Consider the following 12,859-nt stretch of genomic DNA (forward strand, 5'->3'; position numbering starts at 1 on the left):
GATTATACATGTTTATCTTTAGATCTTTGGTTCAGCACTCACTTGAAGACAGCAAAGTAATTGTAGACAGTGTGCTAGGTTGGAAAGAGCATCTTCTTTGCAAGAAAAACAGAGCTGGATTTAGACTCAATTTATCAGCACACTGAAGTCATTTAGCAGTGATTTTAGGCAAATTACTTAACCTTTTCCTAGTTCCACACCAAAAGAAGAGAATTCTCACAGGTCTCAGAAGGTTGTTGTGAGGATCACATGAATTAGTGTATGTAAAGCACCCAGCACAGAGACTGACATGTCATTGACTCTCAAGAAACACTAGTTTCCTTTCTCTCATTTATACAGAGCCAGTGAGGAAGAAGAGCAGAAAAATATATATAATTCAGTAAGAATTCTTTAATTATGTCCAGTATTATAACCTAGTTACTTCTCCTTCATTTGGCCCTTTTCCATTTCTGATATTCTACTTCACCCCCACCTCTTGGATCTGACTGGAATGCTTCTTAAAGGAGGTCCCATCTGAACTTAAGTCCTGAATCAGGAAGAGTTAGCAGTTTATCAAAGAGGAAGGGGGAAGGGCATGTGACTGTATGTGTTACTAGGCATTACTGGTGGTTGGCCAAGGCTGTTGATAAGTTGTGTTTAGAGAACAGGGCGGGTTTGAGAAGGATCCCTCCACTCAGCAGTCGCTGCTCAGCCAGCTCAAGAGATTCTTTTCCTGCCTCTGGTGGCATCCAATCCCAGTATCATTTATAACTGGGCTAGGAGATACAGGCTTTGTAACAGGAGTTATCACTGCGTGCTTGCTGTGTGTCAGGTATTGTCCTAACAATTCACGGGTATGAATCATTTAATACACCCATGAGGTAGTACTATTATTAGCTCAGTTTTACGTATGAGGCGGACACTAAGACACAGAAAGATTGATGTGCCTCGGAACTTCCCAGTCAGTAGTAGAGCTGGGCTCTGACCCAACAGCTGCTGTTGCCTTGCTAGGGGGAGACCCTCCAGTAAAAGAAGTGCTCTTCACACATCCACAAAGTGAAAAGTGGGGACTTCAGTATTTTCTGTGTTAGTTTTTGCCTTGTGCTGCTATACACAAGTATCTTGTGGAGGATGAACTCCTCTTCATTTATGGGTGGGGAAGGAGAGTTGCATTAGAAGTACAAACAAATAGCAACTATGATTGGTCAAATACACATTTTTTTTAATGCAGAAAGGGAGAGTCCAAGAAACTAAATACCAGTTTATCTCATTATCTGGGAAGTGTAATGGATTTTGAAAAATTGTGGACTTAAAAAAAAAATTCCAGAGGCCTTCCCATCATGCACAAACATTTTCATACAGCCACTTAATAACCAAGTGGTTTTTTGTTATTGTTCACTACACAAGTTTAGAAATTTAGACAGCTTTGCAATAAGAACAACTGCCTCATTTTTTCTGACTTCTTTGATTAATTGATGTTGAGAATATTCATTTCTTGATAAGTAGTAATGGTGTTTAGTTGAACAAGTATTTATTTAGTCAAACTGTGTGTCAAACAGCTATGGAGAAATGGGATGAATCTCATTGCTTACAACACTAAGGTTGATGTTATGATCCCCATTTCATAGATAAGGAAACTGAAGTTCGAAGACATTAAGTTATGTAGGCAGTAAGTGGAGAAGTTGAGATTTGAACCCAGGCAGAATGGCTTTAAGGCCTGTGCTCTTACCACTTCTCTGTGATGTGGGCAGACTTGGAATTTCTTTTGGGAAGAGGCCATAGTTTTTTCATCTTTGATGAATGAATGGCTAATTTGAAGGTGTATTAGAGAGGACCTGCATCCAAAAAATACAGTCTCATCAAGAGGATAATATTTATATAAGTTCAGTAACAAAGTAAGATATACACAGAACATAGAGATGAAAGATTGCTTTCAACCATGTAGGTCAGGAAGGCCTTTATAGAGAAAGATGCTTTTTTTTTTCTTTTAAATTCAGGGATAGGAGGACATTTCTGGCAGAGAGAATAGGAAGCAGGTAAATCTGAGTTATAGCCAGAGAAGAAAAGGTAGGCAGATGGGCAGTATGTTTAGGGAATGGGGGATGTTTGGTTCAGGTGGAATGTAGCACATGAAGGGAAAGTAATGGAAAGCCAGGCTGACAAGGACATTGGGACCAGATTCTGTTTTCCAGGTACATTTCTCCAGCACCCTCAGCTTTAGTCACGCTCAGGGTACCCATAATCTTTTGAGAGCATACTGTGTGTGAAGTTCCCTGCCTCTTTACCTTTCCTCATACTTTTTTCCACAGTCTGTAGTGCCCTTTACTGTCTTACTCATTTATAGTCTTCCCTGGGTACTCCAGTAAGAATTAATTGCAGCTGCTTTGGTGGTCCCCAAAATGTGGTATATGTTTCTACTTCACAGTTATTTTAGTTTGCCTTATAATTGTTTACATATTCTCTCCAACTAAAGGTTAACCTTTTAGAAGGCAAGATCAGATCTTGCATTTCTCATAATATCCATTCTCTCAGTCCTGTGGGCCCAGTTTAATCTCTGCACATAGTCAGTACTTGGTATATTTTGGAATTAAAGGAATAATGGTATAGAAAATTGTATTTAATTTCCCTGGTAAATGTTAAATTAGTGCCCAAAACTACTAAAAGTAAAAGAAGGAAGAGGTTTATTAGATTGTTCTTTATAGACATATTGACATTATATAATATATACGTTGATATTATATAGTATGTTTGTAATATAGACATTTCATGATGCTTGTAATGAGGACGATAAAGTTCAAAAATAAATGTGTGTTAATCCTACCTTTTGTTGCTCATTTATCAAATGTTATAATATATTCAGTAGTAATGAAATCATAGGCTCACAATAAATGTTAATCTCTTATTGAGATGGTTGAGAATTGAATAATTGATTTTCATGTTCACTAAAATATTTTAAGATGACTATAGGGATGCACTTATGTGTATTTACTCTTAGATTTTTAAAAGTTTATCTTTTACTTAAACAGAGAGTGTCCCAATTATTTATTGTAGACAGACATTTCAACTGCAGTATAACTGAGTTATTAAAAGCAGTCAGGCACTGTCATTGCACATACTAATTGGGTGACTGGGCAAATTCCTTGAACTCTCTAGATGTCCCTTTCCAAATATCTTGGATTATGATTATGAGAATTCAATGAAATAATGTAAATAAAATAATGTGCCTGATACATAATAATGCCAAATAATTATAACAGTTTTTATTATTTTATTTACTTAGCATTTAATATGAGCTTGGTAGAGGTTACTGTAATTTAGTTTTATGCCCTAGGCTGATCATCTTAATCCTAAAATTCTTTTTTTCAGTTTTAATAAAATGAAGGCGATATATCTAAATATTACTGACTTTGTTTTATTAAATATAGGCTTATGGAGCTTATTCAAGACCATGATAGATACATAGCTAATGAATATGAATAGACTATACAATGAAAATAGAAAATAGTAAACAAAATCAAAAAATGTTTGTATTAATAATTGTAATTAAAGATGTAAATTAAAACAGAAACAAAGTACAATTTTTTTATCTGCCACATTCATTTTCAAAAATATACTTACATAGGTCAAAGTTACAGGGACATAAGTACACTCACGTTACTCTTGGCGATGTAAATAGATACAGTCCATTTGGAGAACAATTTGGAAGTGCTTAGTGGGAGCCATACTGATATTTGTATTGTTTGACATAGTAGTTCTACTCCTGGAAAAATATCCAAAGAAAATAATCTCTGAGACAAAAAGTATGCTTAAAAATGTTTGTAGTAATATTATCCATAAGAGTAAAAACAAAACAGGAAACAGCCTAAAGAAGATAAATGATAATATATTAAACTGAAGGATTGTTATGCAGTTGTTAAAAATGCATACTGTAGGGCTTCCCTGGTGGCGCAGTGGTTGAGAGTCCACCTGCCGATGCAGGGGACGCGGGTTCGTGCCCCGGTCTGGGAGGATCCCACATGCCGCGGAGCGGCTGGGCCTGTGAGCCATGGCCACTGGGCCTGTGCATCCGGAGCCTGTGCTCCACAACGGGAGAGGCCACAGCAGTGAGAGGCCCGCGTACCGCAAAAAAAAAAAAAACGCATACTGTAGCAATATAGGAGAATGCATATGTAATAATGTTGAGTAAAAAACATAGAAGAAAATCGTGCATTTATCATTGCTATAACTGTAAAAATGTGTGTAAGAAAGAATCTTTGCAGGGGAATGTAAATGAATTGTTAACTAAGTTGGATTATATGTGATTTTCTTTTTGAAAATTTGCACGTAGTCAATTCTTGAAATATTTGTGAAATTAAATGAATAGTGGTAGAGAAATTGTGTTTTTTTGTGCCAAAAACTACTAAAAGAATGAATAGCTTAGTTTGATTATTCTTTATAGACGTATTCTAAAGTGGTTTCAGTGTCAACTTTTAAAAAGTTATACTTATCATAAGTAGAAGAAAATCTTCATGTCTTTGTATCTGAAGATAATCTTTGTGTCTCTGACAGCTTAGAACAAAGTTATCATTAAAATTACTATGACATGAGATAATAAGTATAATGTGATATATGTATATAAAATGAAGAGGACCTTAAAAGAAAGAGAAGCCACACCTTCAAGGGTAGGACTGTTTGTTTTTAATATGACTTCTCTTTATTTTAGAATTGATAGATGTCACATGCACCCTGCTACTTCTAAACCCAGACTTTACCACTGCGTGGAACGTGAGGTACGTCATTCTCATCAGTGATAAAATGAAATTGCCCAAATTTCTGAAGACATATAAGCCACATGAATTGTTAGCTTTTTGAAAAGTGAAATATAAATCACATATTCATGGCATCTTAAACTTATTTCTTCTTTATAATATCTCCATGACAGTTCTAATATACACTTTGCCCCTTTTTGCATGTTTATGTTTGTTCTCCCTAAAATTCTTGCCTGAAATATAAATTTTCATGTTGAATTACAGTATACCATTTGATACATGCTTTTATCTTCCTTTTTTAGGGGGGTAGAAGGAAGCAGCATAATTGGTTGTATTGTAAAGTGTTGGTTAGTATATTTGAGAAGCACTGCAGTGCAGTAGAAAGTGTAAAAGTGAGCATTCAAGGTCACAAACTGTTAGTTTAGTCACCTTGTGACCTCTGTGGGCAAATCATTTGAAGTCTCTGGCACTCAGTATTTTGGAGAAGGACCACATCTTATTAGTATCTTAAGTTCTTTAATTCTGATTGTTGTCGCTTTAAACACAGAATACTTTATAGAAATATTAAAATTCAGGTCAGGTTCATTTCTTAAAATTTTCATTTAAACAGTATGTATGGTTTTTAAAAATTGGTGGTTCTTTAGACTAACACAAATTTTCCTGGAGGAAAGCAGGATACAAATTGTAGATAAATAAAAGTGAAGTCCTGTTGAACATTGTGAATTCATTTAAAATTTCCTGTAGGAAAGAGCCATAAATTATAGCTCTTTATCTTTAAAGATGACTTAAACAATACTTCAATTTTCTGTGAATTTTAATTCCACGTTAGTGTTTTATAATACCCACTGAATTTTAAATTTGTAGCTAGTTTTATTAAATTTAGGTAACCTCTATTATTTTTTTAAAATTGTCTTTTGACTGATAATGATCAGATATTTAGAGTAAAGAGTGAGAAAGGATAGGATGAGATAGACAGCTTTAAAAATTTACAAATTTTAGAATTCTGATTTTCTTTCATGGAAAGCTCCACAGTGGTTAGGGAGTAGACTAATGTTTATGAGTGGCTACTCTATGCCAGGGACCATACTACAACTTTATATGTTATCTCATTTAACCCAAATAATACTTGACAACATTTGTTCATTCATTCATCAAATATTTATTGATTAACTGTATACTCTATGCTAGGTCCTAGGCACTGGGAATAGAACCATGAGCAAAACAAACAAAAATCTCTGTCCTTATGGAACTTTTATTCTAGTAGAGGAAGAAAAGCAATAAGGACATTAATAAGTGAAATATATGGTAGATCAAGTGTTGCTTAATCCTATGGAGAAAAAGTGGGAAAGGAAAGTAGGGAAGACCAGTAAGAGAATGGAAGGAATGGATGGTATTGCAGTTTTAATAGGCTACATTTGAGCAAAGACTGCCATGAAGCCAGGGATCAATCTCTGTCAGTTTTGGGCTAAGAACATTCCACGTAGAGAGAACAGCAAGTGGAAAAGCCCTCATTCATGACTGAAGTGTTCCTGGTTATTCTGGAACAGCAAGGAAGCCAGGGTAGCTGGAGTAGCATGAATGAGAGAGAGAGTAACAGGAGATGAGGCCAGAGAGTGATGGGCCAGATCTCACTGGGCTTTGTAGATCTTCATAAGCTGCTGTCAATAAGACAGCAATAAGAAATTTTGACTTTTACTTGGGGTGAGATAGAAAGTCATTGAAGGTTTTCAAGGTTAGGAGGGACAATATCTTGTTTTAAAACTCTGATTCCTGTGTGGAAAGTAGACTGTAGGAGTGCAGGGAGTGGTTAGGAAGTTAAGAAGTGGTTGCAGTAGTTTAGGTGAGTGATGATGGTGACTGAGGTAGATAAAGCTCAGCACTAGAAGTGGTGTGAAGCAGGTAAGATTCTCACTGTATTTTATAAACTATGTAAGCTTTGACTGTATTTAATAAACTGATTTTAAAGACACAGATGATAAATTGGATGTGAGAGAATGAAGAAGGTCAAGATTGACTCTGGTTTTTGGCCTGAGCAACTGAAAGGTTGGAGTTGCTATTTACTGAAATGGGGATGTCTGGAAGAGGAGCAGATTTAAGTGCGTGAGGGGGCAGGTGCTGGTTGGAAGTCAAGAGGTCAGTTTGGGACATGTTAGGTTTGTGTCCAAGCAGTTGTGTATGAATCTAGAGTTCAGGCAAGAGTTCTAGGCCAGATATAATTTGGGAATCACTGGAAAATGTATGGTATTTAAAGCCATGAGATTGTTTGAGATATCCAAAGTAGTGGGTATAGATATTAGAAGAGAACCAGTCCAAAGACTAAGCACTGGGACACTACAGGTTTCTAGAGCTGCACAGTTCAGTATAGTAGCCACTAGCCACAAGTGGCTATTGAGCCCTTGAGATATGACTAGTCTCCATTGAGATGTGCTGTAAGTGTAAACTACACATCAGATTTTGAAGACTGAGTACCCCCAAAAGTAAAATATCTTTCTTATTAGTAATTTTTATATTGATTACATGTTGAAATTATATTTTGGGTATATTAATTAAATACAATATATTACTTTGTACTTGTTTTTTTGTGGTTCGCGGGCCTCTCACTGTTGTGGCCTCTCCCGTTGTGGAGCACAGGCTCCGGACGCGCAGGCCCAGAGGCCATGGCTCACGGACCCAGCCGCTCCGTGGCATGTGGGATCCTCCCGGACCGGGGCATGAACCTGCGTCCCCCGCATCGGCAGGCGGACTCTCAACCACTGCACCACCAGGGAAGCCCCTGTACTTGTTTTTAATGTAGCTGTTAGAAAATTTTTAATTACATATATGGCTCACATGTATGACTCACATTATATTTCTGTTGGACAGCGCTGTTCTAGAGTTTGTGAGATGAGGAAGAATCAACAAAGGAGACTTTTAGGAAGGTACTATAAACCTAAAACTGAGCGCTTTCTTAAGGGTAGAGACCATGTCTTTTTTTTTTTTTCCTTGTTTCCCTAGCCTCTAACACTTTAGTGCCTGGTATACAATAGATACTCAGTTTGCAGACTGGGCACTGAAAATAATTAAATTCAGTGAAAAAGAAATGAGTGTAATAGAGAAGTGGGAGTACCATTTTTATTTATGTTCACAGATTCCTCATCATTACAGAGGAATTTAAAATCCTCCCACAAAAAAAGATTCTTACTAGCATAATGTATATACACAAACACATATAATTCATTGTATATTCTATATGGCAGTTTAGTGGTGAAGAGAGAACCTAGTTCTTAAGATATATGAATCTTAGTCCTGTTTCATCAGTTAACTAGCAGTTGCCTTGGACAAGACCTTTAACTTCTCAGGAGTTTTAGTTTCCATAGCTGTGAAATAAAAGATCTGAATTAGGGCTTCCCTGGTGGCGCAGTGGTTGAGAGTCCGCCTGCTGATGCAGGGGACGTGGGTTCGTGCCCTGGTCCGGGAAGATCCCACATGCCGCGGAGCGGCTGGGCCCGTGAGCCATAGCCACTGAGCCTGCGCGTCCGGAGCCTGTGCTCTGCAACGGGAGAGGCCACAACAGTGAGAGGCCCGCGTACCACCAAAAAAAAAAAAAAAATCTGAATTAGGTGATTTTTTTTTTTTAAATGATTCTGTTGAAACTGTGTTTTGATTGTGTGTGGTTTGGTCTTATGAAGGGAAATTGCTCCATAAATCTGACTTCAGTGATGTTAATAGTTAATCTTGAAGCTATTCTAGTAAGATGATTTAGTAAGTTTTGTGCTGGATGAGTAGAAAGGAAACCTTGATTTTTAAGAAACCCATTGTAGATATGTGTTCTAGTAAATTTTAATTTGTATTGGTAAGATTGACATGTAAAGACAGAGTCATGAGTCCATTTTGAGCAAAAAACAAACAACTTTGGAAATAAACTGATCTAATGCTGTAAGTTCTCACAAATCAAATACTCAACATTTTATGTTTAATTGTTGGTACATTTCTTCTGCAGTAACTTTGGGAATCGTTGAATGATCTTTGGCTGTATTTTATAAACTGCTAAAAGATGTTGTAACATATCAGTAGTTCACTTTATAGGTGTCGCAGTCTTAGGAAGAAAAACAAGGGCAAGAATAAGTTTTTGAGCTGATCTGTGATTATAGTATGTGATGCATATAGTTTAAAAACCCAGCTGATTCTAGAAAAAAAATGGTACTTTTTTTTTTTGCTTTGAATTTGCTTTGAAAATTGGTGAATTAATTGATGAAAGAGGTTGACTTCATAATAATGTCCTATTTTTCCCTCAGTCTGTGAACATAGAGTAAGCAAAACATCTTTGAGCAGCTAGAAGAGCTGACACCAAGCTCCAATGATTCATATTCTTTACCCAAAGTAAAGATTGATTTAAATTTAATTGGTAACTTTACTTTGTGCAGATTTGATGTTTGGTTCAGACACTTTGAGCTTGGAGACCTTGAGCAGGTTACTGAATCTCTCCCAGCTTTTGTTTCCTCCTCTGTAAAACTGAGGTAACATTGGGTTGTACCATATAAAATTGTTCTTTTTGTAAATCGGAAATGATTAAATCCAAACTTTCAGATCCTGGTTTCTAACACCATTCTCTAATAAAAGGAGCTGGGCTTTTTGGAGAAATGGCTGATTCTAGGACCAAGCCGGGAAATACACCAAATGAGCCTGGAACATCTTTGAGAGACAGAAAGTAAGGAAGTGCTTCCATTGGCCAAAGCTGGAACAGTTTGAACAATAAAATAACATAGTATTGGATTATACCCCAAAGTAGAAAATGGATATCCATAAGTCCATACTGATAAAAGAAATGCTCAAATAAACAAACAAATAAGAGATAATAGACAACTCTCCCAATACAGAAAAATTCCAAATAATTTATCTAGGTAACTCCCCTCAAAGAGATGGAGCATATATCTTCACTCCTTAAAGTGTAACCTTTTCCCAAAAAGTACAGTGGAGGAATCTAGCATATACTGCCTAAGCCAGGTATTCAAGGTCAACATAAACAGTGACAAGTCATGTTGATATTATGTACCCATGATATATGATGAAAATGGCACTTTACCTCTGTGGTCCCCTCAAAACCCATAACCCTAGTCTAACCATGAGAAAAATATCATACAAAATACCCAATAAGTACTCTCACAACTGTCAAGGCCATCAAAAACAAGGTATATCTAAGGGACCAAGAGGAGCCTACAGAGATATAACAACCAAATATAATGTGATATCCTGGTGGGACCCTGATATACAAAAAGGACGTTTGGTAAAAACGAAGTGATTCTGAATAAAGTATGGACTTCCAATACTAATCTATCAATGCTTCATCAGTTGTGACAAATGTACTGTAATAATATAAGATGTTAATAATAAGAGAAACTGGGTACAGGCCATACAGAAATTCTCTGTACTATTCTTAAGAACTTTTCTGTAAATTTAAAACAACTCTAAAATAAAAGGTTTATTTTAAAAAAACAACAAAACATTGAATATTGGCAGTTTCATATTATTTAACATAATACAGGATCTTTGTGAGAATTGAAGTAGAAAATATATGTAATTCACTTAACACACTGCCTGATTCAGGAGAAGTGTTCAATAAATGGTAGTTTTTATGAGGATGACTTTTATTATTATCATTATTGTTATTTCACACAAAATAACTGAAGATTAAGGGGTGAAAAAACGGTGGCATATGTTTATTCAGTATTTACTGTATGCCAAGTACTGAGGCTAACCAGTTGAGATTTAGCCATGGACATGATACACATGGCCCCTGGTCTCCTACAAATTTTGGATAGAGTGACAGCAGAGAGAAGCCATAGTTTGAGATGGTAGAGAAGACATAAAAACTTTATAAAATAAGATAAACTTTGCAGAAATATAAAAGCACAGGAACTCATATAGAGAAAGAAAACACACTACTTAACCTTAGTAGTAGTACTAAGTACTATGTAGTAGTAGCCTGGAGGCTCCTGTGGGTGTGTTTTAACCAACACTAGCTGATTTTCATAGTGATGAACTACAGTCTTCAAGGGAAAGTAATGAGGTTTTTCATATACTGTTTAATTAGTAAGTGAAATGTGTAGCAAAAATTTTAAAGGAGTAACTTTTATTGTTTGAAAAATCTGCTATGTGAGAAACCTCATTCCTTTTATCATTCTACTTTTTATTATTTCTTAAAACTTCTTTAGTCTCCTCCCTTCACCCACATTTAAAAAAAAGTCAGCCCTCACGTAATTTAATCCCATAACAAGGTTGCATGTGTAGCATAGCACTGTTTCTTACCACTCTGCTCTCTATCCCAAATGACACAGCTGCCTTGTCCTTTCCTAATTAGTTTTTTCCATATTTATTTGATGACCCTCACTTAATGCCTTCTTCATCTGTTAGCAATGGACCACCTAAGGCTTTTAGGATGAATATAGAAGCCCAGCTTATTCAGTATGCCAGAAAATAAAGTCACCTCAAATTTAAGACAATACTCCATTTCCTCAATAACAGTCCAAAAAAAAAAAAAAGATTTTTTTAGGCTAATATCAATTTGTAAACTTTAAGGTAAGTACATAAAATAAGCAAATTTCTTCTTAGGATATTTAATTTTTCAATTTAGTTACACACCTTTAAAATAACATGTTACCTGAAATATTTTAATTTATAAATTCTTCATTTTGCTCTCACATTTCATTAGACAGTTCAAACTTCTCACATGGCTTATTGACATCAGTGACTTTTTGTCATCACGAGAACTATTTTTTGAGTTATCTAGCACAGTTTTCCAGAGCACATCGTGTTTACTTACATTTTAGTTGTTTCAGATACAGCACTTTCCAAATCCATGTGTGACTGGAAGTTTTATCTCAGACGAGATTCCTACTTGACTATATTAAAGCAGGTGTTTTTTTGTTGGATCTCTAGGTTATATGATAGCCATAACTTAACCAGTTACCATATTTCTTTTTCAAGTGATCTTTTGAAAACTTGCTTTATAATGATCCAACGCCTGCAATGTTCAGTCCTTTCCTAGGAATGTTTATTAAATTGATAGTAAAATTTTGCTACCTTTTTTAATGATTCTATCAGATGATCTTTTTAAGCATCCATATATACCATTGATTGAGGTTGTTTCAGACTAAGATATCTTTACAAATACGACTTTGTTGTTCAAAATAAAGAGATTAAGAGATGGCCCTTATTTAAGAAACTTTGTCAAGATTCAGTTGTAAGGTAACTTCCTCTTTTCTGAAGAAAATTTTAATTCCCCTTATATATAGACATATATGGGAATATAGGTAGGCAGTTTTAAATAAGGAGGGGTTTTAAATTTAGTAAATGAAAATTTGGCTTAATACAATAAGTTCTCTACAGTAGTGGTTTTTAAACTCTAGTGTGCCCTGGAGGGCTTGTTAAAACACATTGCTTTGCCCCACTGGAGTTTTTGATTCAGTGGGTCTGGGGTGAGACTTAAGAATCTATATTTCTCACAAGTTCCAATGATGATGATGTTGCAGTTAGGGACCCTACTCTGAGAAAACAAGTGCTCCACAAAGTAGTTTTAAATTACATAGAGCAATATTTTGCCTTCTTTTACACTACAGGTATCCTGACTTATTGTATGAACAAAACGTTACTGATTTCAGAAGAGAAGGGATCTAGAACTGCAGAAATAACTGGCTGTTGCATTAAAATATTCTTTTAATGACATAGATTTCCTGCACATTGAAAGAAAATAGTCAATAAATCATTTTTTAAAGCAGTCATAAACCTTGGTATCACTTCAGATTATTTTACAGAGTGAAGTTACTGGTCTGAAATAAAATTGATTGTAAAATGCAAGTATTTATTATCACTATATAGTATTTCCATTAAAAAGGAATTTATTTTCCTTATCAAATAAAATTTTAGAAATAGTACATTGCTGTTGGAAAGAAAATGTATTGTGGTATTTAGGAACTAAATCCATCTAAGTAGTTGAGACATATGAGCTGGGCTCTGGTTTGTTGAGATTAACATCTCTAAAGTAAATGAATGATCAGCCCTACCACAGGAAAGACATTTTAAAGTTAATAAAAACTAGCAAGTGACCTAATTTTATTATAAAACAGTAGATAAATTGAAAAATAGGAGTGTAATCA

At 35.4% G+C, this 12,859-nt stretch overlaps 1 protein-coding gene across 2 annotated transcripts in view; it reads left to right on the forward strand.

Moving 5' to 3' along the window:
* The window catches only part of PTAR1 (protein prenyltransferase alpha subunit repeat containing 1), a 48,645-nt gene that overhangs the window by 15,988 nt on the left and 19,798 nt on the right, over positions 1–12,859 (forward strand). For both annotated transcript variants that reach the window (XM_032634941.1, XM_032634942.1), the window contains exon 3: positions 4,682–4,748. In XM_032634941.1, the coding sequence (XP_032490832.1) occupies positions 4,682–4,748 (67 nt within the window). The remainder of the gene's footprint in view (positions 1–4,681; positions 4,749–12,859) is intronic.

This window comes from Phocoena sinus, chromosome 6, assembly GCF_008692025.1.
Source record: "Phocoena sinus isolate mPhoSin1 chromosome 6, mPhoSin1.pri, whole genome shotgun sequence".
Lineage (NCBI taxonomy): Eukaryota > Metazoa > Chordata > Mammalia > Artiodactyla > Phocoenidae > Phocoena > Phocoena sinus.